The sequence below is a fragment of the Morchella importuna genome (genome assembly GCF_003444635.1).
Source record: "Morchella importuna strain M04M26 chromosome Unknown Morimp01GS020, whole genome shotgun sequence".
NCBI lineage: Eukaryota > Fungi > Ascomycota > Pezizomycetes > Pezizales > Morchellaceae > Morchella > Morchella importuna.
In genome coordinates this window covers 412347-436841 of record NW_025763417.1, presented here as the reverse complement: position 1 = coordinate 436841, position 24495 = coordinate 412347, and the positions used below count along the sequence as shown (strand labels likewise).

General features: G+C 50.1%; 9 protein-coding genes across 9 annotated transcripts; 6 read left to right on the top strand and 3 right to left on the bottom strand.

Annotated features, from left to right (window-relative positions):
- Nucleotides 1-1218: 1218 nt before the first annotated feature.
- Nucleotides 1219-3485, top strand: LAJ45_06726 (uncharacterized protein; the record flags this gene model as incomplete). The annotated part of the gene is made up of 3 exons (XM_046116288.1): nt 1219-2076; nt 2152-2289; nt 2349-3485. The coding sequence occupies 3 exons, from the start codon at nt 1219-1221 to the stop codon at nt 3483-3485; spliced, it is 2133 nt and encodes a 710-aa protein (XP_045970491.1).
- Nucleotides 3486-4418: 933 nt separating this feature from the next.
- LAJ45_06725 (uncharacterized protein) lies at nt 4419-5285 on the bottom strand (the record flags this gene model as incomplete). Its single annotated transcript, XM_046116287.1, has 1 exon — nt 4419-5285. The coding sequence occupies one exon, from the start codon at nt 5283-5285 to the stop codon at nt 4419-4421; it is 867 nt and encodes a 288-aa protein (XP_045970490.1).
- A 1278-nt stretch (nt 5286-6563) lies between these two features.
- LAJ45_06724 (uncharacterized protein) lies at nt 6564-7783 on the bottom strand (the record flags this gene model as incomplete). Its single annotated transcript, XM_046116286.1, has 5 exons — nt 6564-6987; nt 7036-7118; nt 7197-7245; nt 7429-7669; nt 7762-7783. 5 exons carry the CDS (start codon nt 7781-7783, stop codon nt 6564-6566), a joined length of 819 nt encoding a protein of 272 aa, XP_045970489.1.
- An 866-nt stretch (nt 7784-8649) lies between these two features.
- On the top strand, nt 8650-10168 carry LAJ45_06723 (uncharacterized protein; the record flags this gene model as incomplete). Its single annotated transcript, XM_046116285.1, has 4 exons — nt 8650-9166; nt 9246-9350; nt 9410-9525; nt 9578-10168. The coding sequence occupies 4 exons, from the start codon at nt 8650-8652 to the stop codon at nt 10166-10168; spliced, it is 1329 nt and encodes a 442-aa protein (XP_045970488.1).
- Nucleotides 10169-12653: 2485 nt separating this feature from the next.
- LAJ45_06722 (uncharacterized protein) lies at nt 12654-13313 on the bottom strand (the record flags this gene model as incomplete). The annotated part of the gene is made up of 1 exon (XM_046116284.1): nt 12654-13313. The coding sequence occupies one exon, from the start codon at nt 13311-13313 to the stop codon at nt 12654-12656; it is 660 nt and encodes a 219-aa protein (XP_045970487.1).
- A 694-nt stretch (nt 13314-14007) lies between these two features.
- On the top strand, nt 14008-15351 carry LAJ45_06721 (uncharacterized protein; the record flags this gene model as incomplete). Its single annotated transcript, XM_046116283.1, has 1 exon — nt 14008-15351. The coding sequence occupies one exon, from the start codon at nt 14008-14010 to the stop codon at nt 15349-15351; it is 1344 nt and encodes a 447-aa protein (XP_045970486.1).
- Nucleotides 15352-17653: 2302 nt separating this feature from the next.
- LAJ45_06720 (uncharacterized protein) lies at nt 17654-18366 on the top strand (the record flags this gene model as incomplete). Its single annotated transcript, XM_046116282.1, has 4 exons — nt 17654-17836; nt 17919-17993; nt 18083-18262; nt 18328-18366. The coding sequence occupies 4 exons, from the start codon at nt 17654-17656 to the stop codon at nt 18364-18366; spliced, it is 477 nt and encodes a 158-aa protein (XP_045970485.1).
- Nucleotides 18367-21171: 2805 nt separating this feature from the next.
- On the top strand, nt 21172-22528 carry LAJ45_06719 (uncharacterized protein; the record flags this gene model as incomplete). Its single annotated transcript, XM_046116281.1, has 6 exons — nt 21172-21210; nt 21387-21439; nt 21565-21621; nt 21771-21917; nt 22046-22405; nt 22501-22528. 6 exons carry the CDS (start codon nt 21172-21174, stop codon nt 22526-22528), a joined length of 684 nt encoding a protein of 227 aa, XP_045970484.1.
- A 712-nt stretch (nt 22529-23240) lies between these two features.
- On the top strand, nt 23241-24493 carry LAJ45_06718 (uncharacterized protein; the record flags this gene model as incomplete). Its single annotated transcript, XM_046116280.1, has 4 exons — nt 23241-23450; nt 23766-23887; nt 23963-24358; nt 24439-24493. The coding sequence occupies 4 exons, from the start codon at nt 23241-23243 to the stop codon at nt 24491-24493; spliced, it is 783 nt and encodes a 260-aa protein (XP_045970483.1).
- Between the last annotated feature and the right edge of the window lie 2 nt (nt 24494-24495).

Sequence of the window (24495 nt, the reverse complement as noted above, 5' to 3'; positions counted from 1 at the left end):
ATCGGCCAGTTAATATCCTGCCTGCCTGCTCGGTGACAGTCTGCAGACCTTGCGGGTCCATCTTTCTCGTTGGTCCATCCGTCCCAACGATTTTCAATTTGGCCTTTAAATCTCATCCCTTTGTCCTACCGCGCAAAGCCTTACTTCTGCCAGAGTAGACAGTGCAGTGCCACGGTCTCCTTTCTCCGGCCTGTGAGTGTTTTTTCCTGTCTCTTCAGCACTTGGGGCGCGTTCCAGGATTTACTACTCTATCTGCTTTTTCACCCAAGTTCTGGTGAGTGACCCAGCTGCAGTACCGGTTAGCTCCCGCACACGCTCTTTCCATCACGTCGGCCATCCATCTATCTGTCCACACACACATAGCCATACACGCACACACGCACACATCAAAATCCATCAGGCAGTCTAGCCATCCATATCCATACATACAAACATCTCATCCACTCAGGCGCTGCAGACGCTCATCCCCCAATCCGCAGCCACCCCAGAATCTGTTGATTAGCTTATTTTTTTTTTTTTTTGCCCACTAGAACCAACGTTGCAACCTAAACCCATCATCAATCATATCGTGTGTGCACAACCCCCTACCCTACCTACATTACTCCCCTGGAGTCTTAGAGAGCAGGAGAAAGACCCTTTCCCTTTCCCCCTTTGCTCGGGCTATCTCTCTAGCCACTATCTGCCCCCCGCTGCTTCTGTACCTCTCATTAGCGTCTCTCTTAACGCGGGACAGTGTTCCTTCTGTTTTGTTTGCTGCTGCTTCTGCAAGTCTCGAGTCTTACTTGCTATTGCCCCTTTTGCCGTGCCTCTGTCACCCCGTTCACGGCCCCCTTTCATCTATCTCTTCATTCATACCTGGCCCATATATTTCTTCTCCACCTCCAAGTTCCAACGCTGGAGCCTCCCCCGGTCTGACGTAACAACATTATTGCAAAAGTACCCACAAGCGCCAGATACCCATAGAATAATAACCCGTGTTTACTACATCTCGCTCTCGGCTTTCAGGTTCCAACACCTACATCGCCACAGTTAATCAGCCGCTTGTCATCAGTCAGTGCAAGAACAAAAAAAAATAATCCTCTCTTATACTACTTCTCTTCCTCCTCCCCCACCTCCATCTTTCTTTCTTTTCACTTCCCCCTCCTGCCAACCATCCCACCTCCCCCCCCCCCCCCCTTGCCCGCCTTCCGTCTTCTGTGCGGGCCCCCGTAGCAGCATATGACAGCCGTGGCGCAACCACCGAATTTCCATTCCGGCCCTAGGTCATGGAATGGTGGGCAGAATAATCTCAACTCTATGACTGCCGACGAAGTAGCGCGAATCTTTATCAAGGGCTCCCAACGCACGTCTGGCGCATCTTCAGTATCATCATCTGCATCGTCACCCTCGGCTGCCTCAGACGGATCGAACGGGGTGTGGGGAAATTCACTCAACGGAAAGAAAAAGGGAACAGGTCGTGGAGTGAGGGTTGCTTCTAACGGAGGCTGGCCGGCGAAACCTGACATCATGAGGGCACCTGGAGGCGCTAACGGCCATTCCGGCTCATCCGTGTCTAGCTTGCCAATAAATTCGATGCACCAAGCAATGCCTATACTTCCATCGCAACATCTGATGAGTAACGGTACCCAGGTGAATGGAGGCCAACAGCCGCAAAACAATTCATATTTGATGCTACAGCCCCTCAACGGGACTTTTGATCGAAAATACATCCCACTACCTTATTATCCAGAAACCTTACGAATCGGCAGGCAAACCAACGCCAAGACTGTTCCTACACAAAGCAACGGCTTTTTTGACTCGAAGGTTCTGTCAAGGCAACATGCTGAGGTATGGGCGGAAAAGACGAATGGTCGGGTGTGGATACGTGACATCAAGTCGTCGAACGGGACTTTCGTCAACGGGCAAAGACTTTCGCAGGAAAACCGCGACAGTGAGCCCCACGAGCTCCGGGAAAATGACGTATTGGAGCTAGGGATTGATATTGTGGGCGAGGACAACAAAACAATCATTCACCATAAAGTGGCCGCAAAGGTGGAGCATGCAGGAATGCAGTCGTCGGGTGCTGGAAGCTTTGAGGTAAACTTTGGGGACCTTGACTCCATGGGTGGCGGCTCTTTAATGAACTCTCAAATGAATCACGTGTCTCTACAGAATAACAGTCTCCGAGGTCGATCGGGTTCCCAAGGCTCGCGGAGCTCAGCAATGAGCGTTAGCGGAGGCATGAACCACCGACAGGTTCCAATGATGATTGCACCAGTCACTATGGAAATGGTCGTCAAAAAGCTGAATGTGAGTCATATCGAAAATTTCACGCCAGTTAAAACACGATACTGATTCATGTATTATAGTACGAGATTCAAGTAGCGAAACAGCAATCGCAAAGCCTTCAGCGAACCACAGAAATTTATGATGCTCTCCTAACAGCTCCAAAATCTGCCGAAGAGTCTCAAAATCAGGTCGACTCTGGGGTTGGAACTGAGGAGTTGCCGATGGCATATAATTCTACGTCTGCCCTACCGCCCCCTCCACAACTAACTAATTGGGAGTTACCACGGACATCTTCAGCTCCAAGTATTGGTTTCTTACCACCGCTCAAACTGAAGTCCGAGAAGACACTAAAAACAGAGACAAACTCCCCTCCACAGCTTCTCACCCTTGTAGATGCTTTGGATAAAGCCCGTAAAGAACTCGAACTGAAGACAGCACTCGTCAAAGATCTAGAGGATGCGTTGAGAAGAGAAAAAAGTGCGCGTGAGGACGCGGAGGATCGTGCTTCACAGCTCGAAACAAGAGCACTGTCTGGGATTGCCCGTGACAGGGTACTTGGAGAGTTTGAGGCGGAGAAAGTTTTGGCAGATGAAAAGGGTGATATAGATGATACAGAGACTCTCTGTGGCGATGATGATAAATCCCTCGACGGACAGCCGGATATGCCAATGAACGTCATTCAATCAAATGGCGGCGCTTTGGAGGTCAAGGTCGATCCATCTGCTCTGGCAGCAGCTGAAGCGGCGAACAGACTCCAGAGGCGCGTCGAGGAGATGATGCTAGAACTTCAGTCTGCAAAGGCAGAAATCGAGTCGTATAAACGTCGGACGGAATCTGCAGAGGAGGAGACCCGAACAACACGAAAGACTCTCGCTGAAATGGTGGAGAGCATTAAAAAAGAGGAAGAAGCCCGAAAGTCACGCAAGAGACAGTCTGGAAGCCAGACAGACCCAACAGCTATGCGAAATTCTGGTATCCAAGCAAATACCGACGGTGTCAGTGAAGATGCCATGGATTCCGTATCAAACGGGACAGTAAAACAGAAAGACATTGGGAAGCTTCCAAATGGCACTAGAATGTCTTCTGAAGATTTGGCAAGAACATCATTAGTTCTTTCGAAACGAAATGCAGCGCCCTATGTCAGTATCTTCGGAGTCATGTTACTTGGCGTAGGGTTGATGGCTGTCATGAACTCCTGGCAAAAGGGAGAGCGTTAGATGTGCCGGAGACATTGTTTTTGGTCATTATTCCTTTTTTTACTCTTCATTTTTTATCAATCAGGGTGTTTCTATCTGTGTTCTCGTGTTCGATATAAATATATACATATAAAAGTTCGGGAGGGGTCGGGGGCGCTGGATCGTGGGTGGGGGATTATTAGGAAAGGCATATGGGTTTTTTGTTCTTGCTTGGCCTCTGGGCTACTATTCATTTCACTTCCTATCATTCGCACCATTTCCTTTGTTTCTGTACCACTTTTCAACAGCACCATTCCGCCCTCACTTCATTTCTTATGTATCTTTTTTTTCTACCCCCCGGTTTTATACTTTTTCTGTGTCTAGGTGTCTTTATCTATTGCGACGATTAGCTAGGGCGTTCTCACTGATCTTTATATCCTGTGCTACGTACGTGTGTTGTCTTGTCAATGTAATTGCTATCATTTTTTTTTTCTCTCTGGCATAGGTCCGCATGGGGTTTTCTCTCTTTCTTTGGGGCGAGCAGGTTTTTTTGGGTCGGGATGTGATACATGTTGAGTTGATTGATTGACTGATTGACGTTGAGCTACTTAACTAACTACTGGTAGATTGGTTGTGGGTTGTGGTGCTGTTCTTTTTTGCGTATTTGGTAGTTTTTGTCTTTGGACTCTTGATTTTTCTTCTCCATCCACTTTTCTGATATATTGGGGTTGTTTCGCTTTTTTTTTCTTCTCTTCTTTCTTTTGCTGCGTGGTATCGATATCTACTTAGTAACTATATTTCTTCATCTTCTCCTCTAGTCTATTTGTGCCTTTACTCTACATACTACTACTATTATAAAAAACTAAAGTCCCCATTTTTAAAGCGTATAAGTGTTTGCACCAATGCATCCCATTAATATTTACATCTAACCTGGTATCTCTATACAGCACAAAGACTGTATAACAAGAATCAGGATTAAATCGCCGCGAAATCCGTGATTTTGCCACTCGCCAAAGTCTGGATAGTTCGTCCCTCAATCCACTCAAACAGCCTCCACTCATTCAAGCTCTCAATGCTCTCACAGCCCAACTTCTTCCTCATAATCTCCGCAAACACCGCCGCCACCTCCACGACCCCCACGCCCCTCACGCCCTCCCTCTCCAGCGACGTCGTCCCCTTCCCCTCCAGCCCACACGGCACAATCAGATCAAACCACCGCAGATCCGTCGTGACATTCAGCGCCACGCCATAGCTCGTCACATTCCTGCGCATGTGCACGCCCACCGCCCCAATCTTGCTCTCCTCCACCGCCCCCCCACCCTCCCCGCCGCCGCCACGCCGCACCCACACGCCAGTGTTCTCGGTCTTGACCGTGGCCACGCCGTAGTGCGCACACGTCTCCATCATCGCGTCCTCCAGCAGCGCAACATAGCACCGCGGCTTCAGTTTGTGCTGCACCAGGTCGATGACAACATACCCCGTCATCTGCCCCGGCCCGTGGAACGTTGTCTGCCCGCCGCGCAGCGTCTCGTAGACGCGTGCGCCCGTGCCGAGGAGGCGGTCGCGCTCGGCCGGGGTGAGGGCGACCCGGTCGCGGCGGCCGAGGGTGAATACGGGCTCGAACTCCATGGTGAGGAGCGTGGGCGGGGGGAAGGGTTGGGAGGCGGCGGCGGGCCGCGCGGCGCGCTTGGGGAGCGCGAGGTAGGATTTGGAGGCGAGGAGGTCGGTGGTGAGTTTGGCTTGGACGGTGGAGGTCTTGAGGAAGGGGACGCCTTTGCGTGAGAATTGGACGTGGCGTAGGGTGGAGATGGAGGGGAGGGTGCGGGTGAGGTTTTTGTTCATGGTTGGTGGTTGGGGGGTGGGTTTGTGGTGGTGGGAGGTTTTCCCTTTTTTTGAGAGAGAGAGTTTAGATTTTAATGGGAGGCATTGGGGTGGTGGAGAGGTGAATGATTGAATAGACAGGTGAACGTTGGGTGGTGCTAAGATTAGATTAGATTGGAGTAGATAGATAGTTGCCATGGAGACGCTTCTTAGGGCGGCATTAATTAACCCCCGCGACTACATGTAGCTACCACATACAGAGCGTAAATATCTAATTTATGGCCGAGGGACTTAAGACGCAGTATCAGCAATTGGTAGTGAGTGAACTAATAGGTGCCGAGATTGGCTGGTTAGCCAGGTGCAATAAATGCCGGGTCTTGGCCGGGGTTAGGGTTGAAGGAATGTTCGAGGACGTATATTCTGCTAACATAGAAAGAGAACACATCCGCTGGTGTATAAACACATGGGACTGTACTTACAAACAAAGCCATCTAAGTACATACTAGTTCGGTTCAGACGCAATTATAAACCCAAGAAACATCGATGCATTTTATCTACCTGACCACCGGCCCAGTAACAAGCCAATACATAAATCAATACAAGAAGTAAGATGCATGCCGCCAGCCTCTACTAATGAATGATCTGCTGTAATTTAGTGAGCCCATAGCTGGAGAGAGCGGAAGAAAGTTTACCTTGTACTTAATTATAGTTAGAGAGTTAGTAGAGCAACACGACGAAATCACAGATATGGCTGCCCATAAAGAATATCCTGGTTCCTCCTAGGCCTCGGAGGGTAGTAGTAGTAGATTGATTATATCTATACCGGATTGGACAGCATCGATATCATGGGGGGGGTCACTCAGCATCAATCGACCAAGCACTCCAGTCACAAGACATCACTCATGCTCATCACCCCCACCGCAAAACAACGGATCCACAAAGTACGCATACGTAGTAAAAATTCAGCCCCCGGACCGGCCACAAGGTATCTGTTTTTTCTTTTCCGCTAGGTCTTCCGGTGCGTAGCGTAGCTAGCCACAAAACAAAGCACCCCCAGGCTCCGAGTAACATCTCAGATATAATCCACAGATGTCCAATTTACCCCCCTATGCCCACCGTCGTCCAAAAAACCAAATTGTAAACCACTGCATACACACCAACCCAACCCAACCCAACCCAACCCAAGCCAGAAAAACCAAACCAAACCAAAGACAAAAAGTCCAATTAACCTCCCACACTACTTCCCCCCCGCCGCCCACGCCAGCCACACCGGCAGCCCCGAATCATACCCCTTCCTCCTCAACCTCGCCGCCCCGTCCCCGTCTCCGTCCCCGGCGCTCCCGCCCTCCCCCTCTCGGGCGGGACCTCGGGCGTGGTGTAATACGCATTGTTATTAGCATGGGATGTGCCGGAGCGCGGGACGAGGCGGGCGAGGCGGGGAGGGAGACGCCGCTGGGCGAACTCTTTGAGGGCGGCGACGAGGCGGCGGCGGAGCGAGACGTGCGCGGGGGCGTGGGCGTGCGGGTAGGAGGGGGGGAAGGGGGTGTGCAGGGGGGCGGAGATGTACATGGTGCTGGTGCTTGTTGCGGGGGAGTGGGCGGGGAGAGTGTTTGTGGTAGTGGTTTGGGGGTGGTTGGATTGTACTTGTGGGTAGGCAGTATTTATTGGTGGGGAGTGTTTAGGCCGTGCGTTGTATTTGTATTTGTACTCCGAGGCCTTATAGCTGACCGAAGTGAGCATACTCAGTATATAAGGGCGAGAGGTTATGTACTTGTGCAGTGATATATAAACTTTGGGGGCTATGAAAGAGGATAGGATTTCGCGGGGTGTTTCGGCCTCGATACATGGTTGTGGCTGTTGAACAAAGGAATCGGGCTCGAGAAGCTTCAGGGGCTAGAGCGGGCTAACGGCGATGATACAGGAGAGGCGTACTTGGGTATCGCTGTTGTTTGTTTGTTTGGGCGTCAGCTGATATCGATATCTGGCGAGGCGTTGCAGTTAGTATTGTGGTGGATGATGCGTGCTCTGAATCTAGTTGGCAAATACGGCACTGGGAGTACTGGGGGTAGAACGGAGAAGAAATCAGGGGTGTTGGGGGTAGAGGCAGTCTGTCTCAGTGTATATATGTGTTCCAGCCGAGAGCACCTAAGAAAACTCGTAGTACCTTGTTGTGGCTATTGGCGTCATGGGGGGTTGATCCGGCCGAGTGATAGGCTGTGATTGGAGGTTCGTACTATCTTGGCGTTCGCGGGATGGGATGGGTCGGGGTGGCGCTAATGCCCGTATTATGAGCACAATTAGCTGAATTGAATGCATGTAGTAAAGATGCGTATTGTTAGTTGTTGCTGTTAATATCGTTTGGGTTCTTTGGCCAACTGCGGAGAGGACCCGGGTGGATGGCAGGCCTAGTGTTGTCAGACTACATACATGCATTGGGTCGACTCTTCCTGTGTTATTAACACGGAATAACACAGAAAAGATTCAAAATTCATCATACATTTCGACCGTTGCTCTTCCATTTCGCCTGGAGCCCCCCCGACCGCGTTATTCTTAATTAATGCTCCATTCGTCGCAGACCTGTAAACTAATATCCGTGAGCACGACGTCGTAGGCGTTCGGGTAGACGCCGGCTGCTGGGCTGAGGTTGTGGATGTTAAGAAACTGGCTGCAGTGGGGGGCTTTGGGGGTCGGGCGGGGAGGAGAGGCGGCGGGTGGTGGTGGAGTAGGTGGGAGGCCCGGTGTAGAGTGGTAATGTGCTCTGAGTGGAGCGCGATGTTGGAAGGTGGAGCTTAAGAAGGGGTTTGGGGATGCCTTTTAGGTCTTCTGGCTGAGGTTTCTAGACATGTTAGTTGGGCACATACGGGGGATGGGTGTTGCCCTGGGTGTCGAGGACAGAGGGGTCGTTTGGGAAATTGTACAGAGTTGCCTACGTATATATATATATATATATATATATCTAAGTTTAGTTCACCCTAAATCAATACTTGTTGAGTGAGTCGAATGCATCACCGAGCCTGGGAGCTTTGTCCGGTATGTCATAAATGGTCCTTGTGGGTGTAAGTCCTCTCTATCAATGCACTGCTGAAAGTCAATCAAAAAATTTCACGCACCTCGCGAATTAAGTGAAAACTATGAATGTTAGGCAGCTGCTTATAATTATCGTAGAAACCAGAATTTCAATAATAGATCAAATAACCCCTAGTATTTCGTGGTTGCTGCTGCCAAGGCTGGGGGAGACCTAGACAGAGATCTCCCACGTGCGTGCAGCCAAAACCCACTAACACTAACCATCCCTGCATCCGCAGAGCCCCACGTCGAAGATCCATCCCATCGCACCAACTGACTCACCGACACACATCCATCTCATCCCATCCCCGCCCGCACCATGACGGCCCCGCCACCATCACCACCGCCGCCGCCGCCGCCGCCACCGAAGCCAACCTACGAGCCCGCCACGGGCGAGAACCACACAAACTTCCTCACCTGGTCGCGCGCGCAAGGAATCACATTCCACAAGATCACCCCCGCGCGCTTCCAGCACGCCGGCCTCGGCATCGCCTCCACCGCGCCCATCGCCGGCCCCGTCCCCATCCCCGGCTCGCGGCGCTCCGCCCGGCGCAGCGAGCCAGAGACGATCGCCTTCACGCCCACCGCTTCACTACTGACACGGGAGAATCTGCGCCAGTTTGCGCCGAGCCTGGGGGGGCGGGATGTGCGGGCGCTGCTGAAGGAGCTGGGCACCCATGCGTGTTTTGCGGCGGCGATTGCGGGCGAGAGAGGGAATGGGGCGAATGGGTGGGCGCCGTGGATGAGGGTGTGGCCGGGGTTGGAGGAGTTTAGGGAGGGGGTGCCGCTGCTGTGGAGGGAGGAGGAGCAGGCGCTGTTGCCGCCGAGTGCGATCTGTGAGTGTGGCTCTGTCTGTCTTTGGTCTGGAATTAGAGTAGGGTAGTGGTCTGATATGGGGGGGGAGGGTGGTTGTAGCAATACTGGATTCGCAGAAGAAAAAGTTTGGCAGGGACTTTGAAAAGGTCAAGAAGTTGGGCTTTGAGTTTACTCGCGATGAGTACATCTACGCTTGGCTCATTGGTATGTTGGTCATTTTTTCATCACAGCCCATCACTCGGCCGCTAATACCCAGCATCTAGTAAACACCAGAAGTCTATTCTACAAGCCAGACACCCCCGAATATAAAGAGCTCACGCGCGAGCACTGCATGGCCCTCTGCCCGTTCATCGACTACTTCAACCACTCTGACGACGGCGTAAGTTCCCCCCTTCCCTTCCCCCCGTGTGTGCCCCCTCTAACCCATGCAGTGCAAAGTCGAGCTCTCCCCCCGCGGGTACACCGTCACAGCCTCCGCCGGCTCCATCCCCGCCGACACCCAGCTCTTCGTCACCTACGGCTGCCACTCCAACGACTTCCTCCTCTGCGAGTACGGCTTCCTGCTGCCGACGCCCTCCAACAAATGGGACGAGGTCAGCATCGACTCGCTGCTGCTGCCCGCGCTCAACGCGTCGCAGCGCAGCGTGCTCGAGGCTGAGGGCTTCCTGGGCGGGTACGTGTTTGACCGCAGCACGTTCTGCTTCCGCACGCAGGCGGCGGTGCGGATGATGCTGATTCGGGACCCGGAGCATCCGAGGAGTCGGGCGAGGGTGGAGAGGTGGAGGAGGTTTCTGGTGGGGGAGGAGGATGGGGAGAGGGAGAGGGGGGAGGTGGAGAGGTGGTTGGTGGGCGTGTTGAGGGGGTTGAGGGTGAAGGGACGGGGCGCGTGGGGGAGGGTGGAGGATGTGGCGGGGGTGGGCGTGGCGAGGTTGGTGAAGGAGAGGTGGGAGCAGGTGTTGGCGATGGTGGAGAGTGTGGGTGCTGAGATGGGGGTGGAGGATTGGGAGGAGGAGGAGAAGTAGAGGAGGGGTTTAAGAGAGTGTGTGTGGTGCTCTTTGTGGTGCTAGTAATTGTAATTAGACTATAAACTACTCTCGTCTCATTGATTTCAAATGCAAAAACATATCACTGTTCTGACTTGTCCATATTCTCTGTTCTGGTAGGTGTATATATATACATGTATAGCTAATAAAAGAAGGTGCGATTCAATTGGTGTCCAATTAATTATAACCGTCACCAAGTTCTATACGCACCTCGATATTATCGCTAACTACATTTCAATTTAGTTAGCTGATATCATTGATACATGTACAGCCACTCTGCAAAAGTGTTCGTGATTCCGATTTCGGAGTGAGACATTTCTCCATATGTAACCGCGGCGGACCATCAAGAACCCCCCAAGAGAAGACTTTCCCAGTGACCAATGGCGCCCAAATTAATGAAGAATAAGATCAATGACCTATCTTCTTTTTATATATAGTCACAAACTATATTATATATTTTTTCGTTGCTTTGAATCTCAACTTTAATAACATCAGTATTACGGGTGCGCCACACTGCGCACTGACATCAAAACTATATCACGAACACTTTTGCTGAGTGGCTGTATGTAGTCTGGCCTATAGATTTGAAGTCCATGAATATACTGTACAGAAACTAGCTCAACTCGTTAACCCAACTGGGTAACATGATACGTGTACGGTGATCAGCATAAAGGTATTTATGCATGATTAACCACTCATGGGTATCAAAGCCAGCACTATTGAAACCTCACTGTATACTGGAAAAGGCTTAATTGCCAATTCCTTTTACTACATATATGTACATGTACTGTATGCCTGGATTTTCGAGTGACCGTGACGTGAAAGACCAGAATCATATACGCGTCATCTACTATATATACTTGGTCGATATAAAACGCCTTCTTCGGTCTACATACTTAAACTTGCGACCCTCGATTGTTGTCAACGTTCCAAACTATCTGTACTTTTGTTTTGGAGCTCTAAACCATACCTATAGAGAGGGAACCCTCTTTCTCTTTTTCTTTCTGGATTATCAGTTTGCGCGATACACTTTATGTTCTAGTTCTCGGTCCTCTACGTGCTTTAAGCCAACCATCATAGATACAACGAGTGATATTAGGACTCTTTCTTTTCTTCAACCCGACCCGACCCGGCCTCACACGAACATCAACGTCACGTCAGAAACACCCATATCACACCATGCAAGTAACCAACCACCCGGCGGCCAAGCAGGCCACCAGAAACCAGAAACTAAGGAACAAAAAAAAAGTTTTCTTAGCTATCCTATCCAAGAGTACATGTACCTACATACGCACCAGAATTAATCCAGTATGCTAGCTAGCACCCGGGTAATCGACAGCGCGCACGTGCATCACCACCCATGATTCGACACTATACTGAGTGACGGCCTATGATCGATCGATCCTTTACTTACTTCCGGCCATAACCAGCCAGCCAGCCAGCCAGCCAGCCAGCTAGCTACATAGCTAGCTTAATGACAACCATTCAAAACGCTATTATACATGTACGAGTATATATCAAGACTCTATAACTACATGTGTACAGCAAACGACTAAACTCTATTCCCGACGCCGCTGGCTAACTATTAGACCCGATCGAGACTTTCTCCTTCTCCTTCTACTACTACCATTACTACTATGGAGAGCTTGATCTGCAATTGGGACTACATATGAACGCGGGTCTGAGAAAATCTGACTTATGGTCAACGAAGGGGCCAGGACACAACACAACAACCAGCAAAAAAAAAGCAAAATCTAACAAACATCAACCTCTACACAACCCCCAGATATGGGAAGCAAGCAGGAATACATGGTTAGATAGACTAATATCAAGGGCAAAGATTCTGATGGTGATGGTCAGAACAAAAAGATTTTAAGTGTATCCGCTTAATCTTTTTCTTTCTAGTATCTTAAAAAACATTAGGTTTCAACCAGCTTGATCGATGTCGAGCCTCCTACTAGCTAAAGGAACCTTCTAGGAAAATATAATATATACACCCCTTTAAAACATTCTCTATCAGTAGGAGAAGCCTTTTGGGTGGATCGGTTGACTCATTTGGGCTTGTTACCTAGGTTTGAGCCCATAAGTCAAGTTTTTCTCAGACCCGCGTTCATGTATATTTGAGGTAGAGCGAACGTTTATTAGAGAGAAGAGAAAGCAGATAACGCCGGTTCTAGCCTGGTAATGGTAATGGTACATTTGCAAGATCAGAAAAACGGAGACGGGAAATAGGAGATCTGGCGGGGTAGGGGTAGCTACAATGGTGGGAGCGAGGTGAGGACAGAGGGAATGAAACAGAGACAGAAATAGGATCCGCGGAGGCCAATTGCGCTCTCCTGCAACACTAATTAATTGCCAGAGATCTACACACCCAATTAACTAACTATCAGCATCCTATTCAAATACCCAAAGTCCCAAAAAGGTCCAAAATAATAAAAAAATAAAAGCGAAGAAACATACATACCTATTTCCCCTTCCTCCCCCTCCTCCTCTTCCTCTTCTCCGCCCCCCCACCCGCACCCGCCCCACTCACCGACCCCGACGCCTCCTCATCACTCCCCCTCTTCACCCCATGGCTCCGAAAGCTCTCCAGAATGCGCGTAACCTGCTCCTCATTCTCCTTCTCCCTCTCCCCCTTCTCCCTCTCCTTCGCCTCCTCCTCCTCCACCTCCCTCCTCTCCATCCGTCTCGACACCTCCTCAAACTTAGCCCTAGCCCGCTCCCTCTCCTCCTTCTCCCCCACGCCCTCCCCCTCCGCCGTGTTCCCCGCCAGCCCCGCCTTCACGAACCGGCCCACGGCCTCCTTATCCACGGCGGCCCTGCGCTTCGGCGCCTCCTGCGCGGCGTTGATCTTTGCGACGTACTGGCGCACGCGCGCGAGCTCCTCCATGACGGGGTGGGACTTGGCGTCGACGCCGTTGAGGCGCAGGTAGGTGAAGAGGAGGGACTCGAGCGTGTAGGCCGTCAGCACGGAGAGGCGGGCCTGGTCGGCGATGGGGAGGGTGGCGGTGAGGGAGGGGAGGCCGGGGGTGGTGAGGAGGGGGGCGAGCGTGGTGGTTAGGTCGTCGAGTTGCTCGTCGAGGAGGGAGAGGTGCGTTAGCGGGGAGGTGGGTGAGGGGGGCATTTTTGCGGTGGCTGTGGGGGGTGGATGTGTGGGTGGTGGTGAGGTGGGCTCTCGTGGTGAGGTTTTTGTAGAGTTTTGTTAAGACTTGGCGGTGGTGATCAGAGTGAGTGAGGCTCCGCTGCATATGGATTAGGGTCTTCTATTCTCCAAATCTACAAATCTACGTATTTATAAACCACAGAAATACAATTAATAACCAGGCCCACAGCAAGTATCACGATAATCTCCTGCATGTAGCTCTCCGTCCACACACAAACGCCCACCCGCTGTCCCCCGTCGTTGGCCCTCGGCGTAAACAGCCCCAGCAATCATTGATACCCCCCCCCCCCAGGGTTAGGGCTTCCCACAGAACCCGTCACTCACTTTTTCTCTCGCTCACGTGCAACGCATAACTCACCCAAGCTAGCGGGTTATATAGACAGACGTCAATCACCGTTTCGACATGTTGCCGGTCAGCAATTGCTAGCCCGCTCAGCCCTGCCCTGCGCTTGCACTCTTTCTTCTCCGCCTTCTTTCTGATGGATGGACGGAGCATTGAATTGATTAATTGATACCCAGATATCCCCCCTCCCAATCGCCGCTGCAGACTATGGTACTACGATTACCAAAGTGTCTTGTCCGGGGAAGAGGTGCGATACCAATAAGGATACCGAAACCTACACCGACACCACCAGCACTGATACTGACACCGACCATGTCGAGATACCTGACCACCACCACCGCACAAGAACAGAGCCCACCACACGAACCGCAGCCCGGCGGAGGAGAGGAAGAAACACGGGCAGCGACGGCGGCGGCGGGGGAGGAAGAATTGACACACTACTCGCCGCCCGCCCAACCCTACACCTCCGCTCCGTACACCTCCGCGCATCCTCCTCCTCCCCCACCCCCGCCACCCGCCTACATACACATCGACCCCCGCTCCCGTATCCATATCCTCGGCACTGGCAACATCGGCTCAATCCTCGCCCACTCCCTGCGCACCCTCGCATCCCCGCCGCCCGTTACCCTCCTCCTGCAGAACTACACCTCACTCAGTAACTTCACCCGCACCGGCTCCCTCATTCGTCTCTACCGCCCGCACACAGAACCCACCTCCGCAACAGGCTTCAACACAGAGGTCGTAACCCCACCCACTGGCCAGACAGAAACAGTAATCCACAACCTCATCATCACTACAAAAGCCCACCAGACCGCCGCAGCACTACGGCCACTGTCAAACCGCCTCACATCCGAGTCTACCGTCCTTGTCCTCCAGAATGGGATGGGAATCATCGATGAGCTGAAGGATACGGTATTCCCGGACCCGGCCACACGTCCGTGTTTTGTGGCGGGGATTACGACACATGGTGCATACCCCAAGGGCCCATTCGTAGTCGTCCAGAAGGGCATCGGTTCAATACAGCTGGGCTACGTCCCTTCCGACGCCGAAGTCCTTGCCTCCCAGGCCGGCAACGGGATATCGTGGTTTACGCCTGCGCCGGCGCCGACCCCGCCACCGTTGGAGGACCTAACGAGCACGACGGAGTATTTGATCTCAACACTGCTGGAGTGTCCGTTGCTGTGTGCGGAACATGTGCCGTTGCACGAGCTTCTATCGATACAGGCCGAGAAGCTGGCCGTAAACGCCGTCATAAATCCTCTTACTGTGATGTACGACTGCCGGAATGGGGAGCTCCTGGAGAACTTCCATGTCACTCTGACGATGCGGCTGCTGCTGCAGGAGGTGAGTGCAGTGTTGTGCGCGCTGCCGGAGCTTGCTGGTGTGGCTGGTAGGGAGACCAGGTTTGCGGCGGAGAGGCTGTATGATGTTGTTATAAGGGTGGCGAGAGCAACGGGGGAGAATTGGAGTAGTATGGTGCAGGATGTGAGGGCCGGGAAGCAGACAGAGGTGGACTATATTAATGGGTGGGTGGTAAGAAGGGCGAGGGAGCTGGGAGTGCCGTTTACGTTGAATGCGTTGATGTGTGCGGTGGTGAAGGGGAGGGGAAAGATTATACAGGGGAGGGAGAAGAGAGCGCTGCCGTTTGTGGATTAGCTGATGGTTTCCTCTCTCTCTGTGTATAGATGTATAGTAGGAGCGTTCTTTTTCTTTTCTTTCCTGTTTCTGTTCGTATATAGGTATATATATAGATTCCCGCTCCTCTTTCTCGGCGTTGAGAGGGGAATTGTGTGCGCTTCTAGCTCCGGTGATCAAGAGTTGAACTGTATGTTACTTGTAACGCACTGTGTGCTGCACAGTAGCTTCTCATGATCGGCATAGTCCATGTATAATCTTCTTGCAGAGAATAACTAATAGTAGCTGCAATAATAGTTAGCTAGCTCCAATCTCAAAAAGGACCATTGGCACTGTGGATGTGATAATGCATGTTTTGATCATTGGCCCTAGGCCTGTCCGTTATAAGCCGGACTACCCACATTTCAAGTGTGAAGAGTCAATATATGTAGGAAATAGGATGGATGGTTCATGCATGACGAAGGAGGATGAAAGTCCATCTAATTATACGTAGAAAGATGACACGTCTAGTTCGGCTAGATTGTTGATATCGTTGTTAAGACCACCTTACATCAAGGCATTGGGAGGGTGAAGGGAAAGGGACACTTTCTAATTTTCTGACGTGGGTCATCACTCATTAACTCTTTGGCAGACACAGATCTAGAGACATGTATGATGGGCTTGATAGTGTCGGTATTTATTTGTAGACTCGATATAGCTGGTTATGTGATGAAAGATAGGAAAGATGAAGACAGCTGGACAGGAGAGGAGCTGATTTCGAAGACTTTACTACATGCTCATATCATGTGAGGCCCTCTTAATTCGATTTGCTCCCCACACTCGCTCCTGACCGAGCTAATAACCGATAGTTCAACATTATGTAGTTGGCTACGTGGTATATATAATCGAGAAGGGGGATTTGCACAATTGGTAGATTGAACGTGATTAAGGTCTCTGGTCCTCGAAAAAAGTCATCTCATATGAATAGGGAATGATGGATATATCACTTGGGCTCTACAGCGGAGACCTGATCGAAGCATGGGATATCGCTAGCTTATTGGCATGTATTAGACGGATATGGCGTTAATTTGATACAAGCATATTCTCGACACATTCCAGTCTCTATATGAGGACACACTTGGGACAGCACTAGGGTGCTAGTAACCTTTACAGAGAGAGCGTCTACCCTTTATAGTCAGGGTGATGAGCTATGAAGCCTAATAAGGCCTAGGAACTCATTCCCTTGTGGCCATGGGAGATTCGACTATATTAAATACAAACACTTTACAAAGCATTCCAAGCACCTTAATACCCGTATATTGAATGATTATGTGGCAGCTAAGTTGGGTTCTTATATCTATAAATACCTTAAAGTCCGCAGATTGATCAAATAATTTATGGTAGGGAACGACTGCTACTCATCGCCCTTTCCAACAAGATAGTGTAGTGACTTCGGATCACTAAATGTAGCTACTAGGGGCAGGTATCTCGTTACCGCCATATAATTAACATTTTTGAATATGTTACAATTAGGACTGCACTGTCCTTTCGCGCTGTATCATCGCGCATAGGCGACCCACTCCATCTAGATTCCGTTGTCCAATCGCGCATAGCTAGATGTTAACTGTCAATGCGAATAGGGTGTCAATGATACATAGTCCACATTTACGGCGCATCCATGACCAGCCTTTACCGTGGCTGTTAATCCAGCTGCTATTCACAGACTAGCATATTTGGACCCTGCAGATGTTTACTGCATTCAATGGATGGGCTGGGGTAGATTTGGATTTCTGGAAATTTACTTGTTCCTTCTATCATTTCCATATCTCAAGCATGTTCGGTCATCAATCGCAGATTCATTGATTCCCTGTTTTGGGTCATTTGGTTTTTTTTTCCCTGACCCATAAGAGCTGAACTTAATATGTTTATAGGTAGGTTATTTTTTTCATTTTCGAATTGACACTTTTTTCAGATGGCATAGTCTACGTCAGTGGGCCACCGCCACTCGTCAAAAACTTTTGTATGATCGAGACTGGGCCAGAAAAAAACATTTCTTTACTAGGATCCTCGTCTCATCTAGGGGCCTTTACCAATCCCATCCCTTCGCCCCCGAACCTTCTAATAATTTCGGCCCTAATCACGTGGACAAGGCTTGGCGAAACGTGGGCTCAGAAATCGAACCTTCCACGGACCCTGTAAAAACTTCCGCTCCCCCCCCACCACGATAACCGCCATCTACCAACCTTCATTCTCCATTCTCACCTGCATCACAGATCTTCGTCTTCTGTCGTTTCAAACACACTTCCATTCACTTTTCCTCACCTCCCAAAAACTAATATCACAAATGGCTCGTTCTCGTGGTGGTGCCCGTCCTACTGCCGCCCCTGTCAGGCGTCCGGCCCCGGCTCCTCAACAAACCCGCCAGGCATCTACTGCCTCGGTCCCCGCAAAGGTTCCCCAGGCCGCGCCACCTGCTGTCCAGCAGGCTCAGGCTCCGGCCCAGCAGAGCCCCGGATTGTTCGGCCAGGTCAGTATCTGAAAACCCCTAGAGGAGGAAGATATGGTGGTAATGGCGCTCCCCCGCTAACATTTCGATATGGGAATTATAGATGGCTTCCACCGCTGCCGGTGTCGCTGTCGGATCCACTGTCGGCCACATGCTCGGTGCTGGTATCAGCGGAATGGTAGGTTTTTTTTTCGCACTGCCCATATATTTTTTCATCCCGCCGGATTGAACCTGCATGAAGTTGTGCTGACCAATGGCGCTATCCAGTTCGGCGGCTCATCGCCCGCTGAGGCCCCCGCTGCCGCGGCCGAGCCCGTTCAGGCCCAGTCTGCATCAAACAGCTCGTGGGGCGCGCCGTCGTGCGAGGCCGATGCGAGGAGCTTCACAAAGTGTCTTGACGAGAACCAGGGAAACATGCAGATCTGCAGCTGGTATCTGGATCAATTGGTATGTAGCTCCCATCTTCCGGGGAGCGGTGATTGGGTCGCTAATGCGTGATGGGGTGTAAACAGAAAGCTTGCCAGAGCATGGCTAGGAACTACAATCAGTAGATTGTCCCCCGCGCTTGGCGGTCGAGGTTAGTTCGGTGGTAGCGAAGGTATAAGGAAGGGATAGATATCATAGGGCGGGAGGAAGGAAGGGGTATGGGGGCTAGCTAGTCGGCGTTGTTCTTCTCCTTGCTTTGACTTGCTTGCCTACCTAAACTCTACTCTGTCTGTGTGTCGTCCGGGATGTGTGGTTCGAATGTTAACTAGTAGGCTTCTATTTGTACTCCGGCGCAAGAAATGGGCAATAATCTCCTCTCTCTTCTAATTGGGGGTGCTCGTTCTGTTGTAAATTTATTTTTTTGATATGATTTGTTGCTTGATATGATTTGATTTGTGCACTGTGGGGTTCTTTGATCTGAGACTACCGGCACCGCCCCACGGCCGGCAAATTGTTGGAGAGAGGGAACGGGGAATGATCACCAGTGTGACTTTTCACATCACCCCCAACCTCACTCACGCACCCCCCTCCATTCGTACCTACATTGAGTCGGCCTGGGAATACGTGAAGGAAACAAACAAAAAGCCCAAAACGTCCGAGGAGAAAGCTAGATGTTCCGGGGAGAAATGAAAATTCCTTTGCAATTGCCTCTAATTTCCCTATCTTCTAATAGGGATCAAAGGCCAATCAAAAAGGGCTATACCTACTCTGCCTTTTACCTTACGTTTCCCTCCACTCTTTTTTATTTTATTTTATTCGATTTTACCCAGTGAGTGCAGTGGTGGATGTGGGATTGAATTCGATGCACTGACACGTCAGTGCAGTCGACACGGCTGGAACCCGAAAATTGTGCACTGTGATTCCATGCAAAATATAATAGTTACAACCAAGACCAAGAGTGAGCGCGGGGTGCAGCGAATCAGGGTGCGGCATTGCAATTGGGATTTTTTTTGCCCTCTTCCACGTCAGTGGCTGGCGAGCGGGAGGAAGGTTTTGGGGCATAGAAGGATAGTGGGTTGTGTTATGTAGATAGAGTACTTAGTTTGGAGGGTGTTCTACAGCAGTTTGGTTTGTCCGAGAGATGGTGGAACGGATATGGTAAACACAGCAGCAGCAGCAGCTAACTAGCTGTTTGTCCGTTGATACCGGCACAATGAGGTTACGGGATTCATTTTTCTCCTCCTGCTGGCTGTTTCTTTCTCGTGGTCGGCATTCGATTGATCACGCATGGAAGAAGGCTTTTATTCATTGCATATTATTCAATCGTTCAATCCGACCCTCTCCGGAGTCGCTCCGATTAAGCACGGCTTATGCGATTCCTGCAAGATATAGCATATTGGCCACGGCGACTTGGATTGTGCCTACCTACGTCCTTTATGATGATGATGATGATAATGTTGTCGAGAAAGCTAGCTACATAGCATAGCTGTTGTCAAAAGAAAACTATTGATTGATTGCAAGGACAGGGCAGGTAAGGTAAAGAGGTTGATATGCACCGCAGACGGAAGGAAAAACTTAAGCACAGCTAGAATTAATCCCCCTCTTCCACCAACCAATAGATAGCGTGGGCATGTAGTTTATATTCTGCAGATATATGCCGGACTGTGAGATTTTGTTTTTTTCCCTCCTTTCTTTACCCATGGGGTATGCTAAGGGTAGGTAAGTTCCATGTAGGCCGGTACGTACATACATACATACATACAGTCAGCAAGCAGAGGTGTAGAAGCAAGAGCAATCAATCAATCCCACCACCCTCACGAAACAATTTGCCTTTGGGGGTGCTGTTACTTCCGATATCTGGGAACAAAGTACCGGGTCGGCGAATTGGAAGCCAGACGTCGTCGAGTCGACGGGTTGATCGGTCGTTGTCGTCCATGACATGATGTGAACAGCAGCGCAGGCAGCACGCACCGAGTGATGGGCGGAGAACTTAACGAGCGAACCCCATGCAGTTGCACCAGTTACAAATGAGCACAGTCTAGGTCCGTCTCTCTGTCTGTCCGTCCAGCTGTCTAGCTGTTCCTCTTCACGCCTTCGCCCTGGCCTGCGTGCTCGCGATATAGTGGAAGCGGGTAGGGTAGGGTTGGATTGGGTGTGGTTTTGCAATGTGGTTGTCTGCGCTGCCATTGGCTGGCGCTGGTAAATGGTTTTATGTCATGACGCTTCACTTCCATAACCAGCTGGGGAGGTTGGGTTGCAAACATGAGGTTTCGCGTGTGCTGAACTACATGTATGCACGTCGAACCATGAACGAGGCTGGCGACGGGCGACCAAAGGGGCCCAGGACGGGCTTGGGCTAAAGTACAATTTAATTATCTACTGCAGGCCCTTTTTGATCCAACCCTAGCGGAAAGTTAGTTCGCTGAGATTAGAGAGGTGATGAGTGAGGATCTGGATCATCATAGAAGGCGGGGTTCTTTGAATGGGGGGGTGAATATTATTTTGGGCGTTGTCTTTGACGTATGTATGTGGTGGAGGGTCTTTTTTTTTACGGAAAGAAAGAAAGACTAGAAGCAGAGAAACGCAACGGAGAAACCAAAAAAAAAAATTCTTGAGCAAGCAGCAGCTCTCCTGCACAGTTTCCCCGGGCCCGTTGTTTCAATCAAAGGCCGGAGAGCTGGGACCGAGAATTTTTTTTTAAAAACAGGAGGGTGGGGACAGGGACAAGACAGGGTGAAGAATAGGGCACTGATCTGACCCATAGAGTGCCAGCGTGGACTACTTATGCGCTGGCAGGAGTCTCTCCTGTGTTCCTGCTTCAAGCTTCAATTCCACATCGTCTCTTTTCGACCTCGTTCGACGGACGCAAAGAAATATTACCTACCTCTGTTGTTGTTTCAATAAGCTTGGTCTGTTTGGGTTCCATGACAATGAGTACGGCAAGGGAGAAAACCGAAGTAGAGTCATCCGTAAGTTTATTGCTGCTTATTTTTCCAAACCCCCGGTTCATCTCTCTGCTTTTTTGTCCAATCCGTTTTCTGTTTTTTGAGGATGTTCGAAACAACATACCCTACAATTGCAACATGTGATTCGGGTTTCGAATTCTGGAATGTCGATTCTGAAGAAAGTGGTTATTCGAGAATAGTCCCTGTTGGATACGGATATTGAAACAGACATTTGGGCACTTGGCATCACAGAGTAAGCTTCTTTTTTATTATTATTATTACTGTTAATCCAATTTTCCTTGTTCGTTGTTGTTGTCGCGAGTACTGGCTTTCTATGGAGTTTCTAGAAGAAGCCCTATGCTGACCGACTGCGGGAAGGAAGTCGATCTCAGCTGAAGTCGTCGGGAATCCATACAATCCTGGAGAATTTGAAAGGTACCGTTGTGGATCAGATCGAATGGATATCAAACGCGGGGTGGAATTGTAGAGGGGTGGAGGGGGGCGCGGAGCGCCGGCCATCCCTCCTTCACTTTCTCACTGTTTTGCACGTCCGCTAATCAAAGATATATTTCCGAACGGGATAGGGTTCATCCCGGTATTGGCGCAGAACAACATGCACCGGACGTAGAGGTCACCGACGCCCCACGAAAGCAATTCGACTTCATCCATATCCGCTATCAGAGTACTGCTGGGATGTGTGATGGGGCCCGAATGTTTCGCCTGGCTTTCGAGTACACACCCCTCCCAACCTTTTTCGTTTCCCCTTCTTCTCCCCCTCTCCATCTCACATTCTGAGGCCTTTCCCCACTGTGTTTAAACTTTGGCTCGACTGGACTTACCAAAATGCGCATTGTTGCAGACAGACCAAACCGGGCGGTTGGATCGAGGTTGTGGAGAACGGGCCAACATCGTCGTCTCGCATATGTTCTGTATCCACCGCAGACGAGAATGAAAAGGCGATAAGTGGGACCCCCGGTAACATGGTGACTGGTTCTGCATTCGGGAATTCGAATATAGCTTGTTGGATCAAACAGCAGCTTATTGATGCCGGGTTCGTCGAGGTGGAGGAAAAGGTCTGGAAAGTGGCCTCGAAACCATGGCAGAGGACAATTACCGGCATTGGGAGGTTCATTGTTGCCTTTTTGAGCATGCGTTGGGTGTGGGATGACACTGGTACGATATATCAGGAAAAGGGCCCAGAAAAACATTACGAGCCAAGGTATGTTTGTTTATTTGGTACCCTGGTTTGACCCGTTCTTGAAGACATGGTAGTGGTAGTAGTAGCAGTAGTACTAATTGTGGTTCATCATGAAGTGTATTTGTCATTGCGAGGAGACCATGATGATTGAGGTGGCAATCCCGGGTTGAAAAATCTTATGTTTAAAAAAGCATTATTTTTATGATTTCCAATTTGGAAGGGGAAACAGCTGTCAGGAATGTATCAATGATCCCTTTATCCTCGTAGTAGTGCTGGCTAGAGAAAAGTACGGCTCTGGAGTACATTGGGATCCTTTTCTTTCGTTCTTCCATTTCCTTTTTCCTTTTATATCTCACTTTTGTGGGGTATCGAAGCATTGTCTCTCTTCTAGCTTATCTCTCTCCTACACGTCGTCCTTCTACTAGGTCTTAACGAACTTTTACGAATGATTGTCACGAACGGATCAATGTTTTGTTTTTCTCTGTCTTCTCTAGTTACACTTCTTTTTTCTTTCTTTCTTTCTTTCTTTCTTTCTTTCTCTCTTTCTGGGGGTTTCAAGGGTACTCATAATACATTACTATTTTATCCGCAAGCTCAAAGTGTGGAGAATACCGACGTCTTAAGTTAGGGGGCCGCCGAGGCGGCCAACCGGAGACTGCCGACGCCGGCCAAGCTTCTGGATGTTCCCCCCGCTGCGGGGAACTTTGTGTTCCATGCATGTAAATAAGAGGCGGCTCTGCACGCTCCTTTTTTACTACCGCTGTATTATTTTCCTTCTTCCCAAAGCTGGTGCCCTAAGACAAGTTTTACTGAGAAACCAAATCACCTGTCCACAAAAAATATATTCAGACGAAGAATGTCTCGGACAACCGAAGAGTGGGAAGCCGCAGTTCAGGCCAAGATTGACGAGGTGTTGGCCGACACTAGCACAACAAACTACGCACCGGAAATATCGACAGCGGATAAGAGCTTTGCTCTTACGATTGATCACACGCTCTTGAAGCCTGATGCTACACCGGACCAAGTCGATAAGCTTTGTGATGAGGCTGTGAAGTATAGTTTTAAAGTATTTGGCCGCCTTTCTTAGATGAGCACTCATTCGTTGTCAGTTGCTGTCACTATATGTGCTGTGTGTTCTGTGTGCACTACATACTTTATTCCTGTTTCTCATGTTTTCTTTTGATCTACAACATTACTCATTTTGCTTTTCCTTAGTGCTATGGATGTTTTTTATTTTATTTTTTTCCTCCTTCCTTTTTTTCTCATACATACCCATGTTTATTGTTTTTTTTTCTTTCTTTCAAAACCTTCCCTGAGGGTTGCGCCAAACTGACGTGTGGACCATCCGATCACACGAGGATGGGTGATGTTGGATTGATAGTCATGCTGCGTGAACGGAGCCAATGTCAAGCAAGTCGCAGACCGACTCAAGGATTCCAAATGCGTCCCTTGCGTGGTCGTAGGGTTCCCGCTAGGCGCCATGACTTCTCAGGCGAAAGCATGGTCAGTAGTACTGGTTTTTCGTTTGATAGACTAGTAACCTATCATATGCAATAACCAAAGAACTAACCTCCGCAGGGAAACGGAGGATGCCTGCAAGAATGGTGCAAAGGAAATCGACATGGTCATCAATATCGGCCTTCTCAAGTCTAAGCAGTACGGTGCCTACTATGACGACATTCACGCGGTGGTAAAAGCCGCGTCTAACCACGCTATTGTCAAGGTCATCATTGAAACTGTATTCTTATCAGCTGAAGAGAAGATCGCGGGATCGTTCATTGCGGCAGAGGCTGGTGCAAAGTTTGTGAAGACGTGTACGGGCTTCAGTGGAGGGGCGGCTTCGGCGGCCGATGTTAGACTCATGAAGAAGACTATTGCATATAAGCAGGGCGTTAAGGTTAAGGCATCGGCGGGTGTCAGGACGTTTGAAAAATGCTTGGGGATGCTGCAGGCTGGGGCGGAGAGGATCGGAACGTAAGTTATTCTAGATCTTTTCGGGGGATGTATGCCGTTGTGGGGTATTTGGAGGGGTTAGCTGACGTGTAGGTGCACAGTTCGTCTGGTACGGCGATTATGGAGAAATCGGAGGTGCAGGCGGGCACCTATTAGGT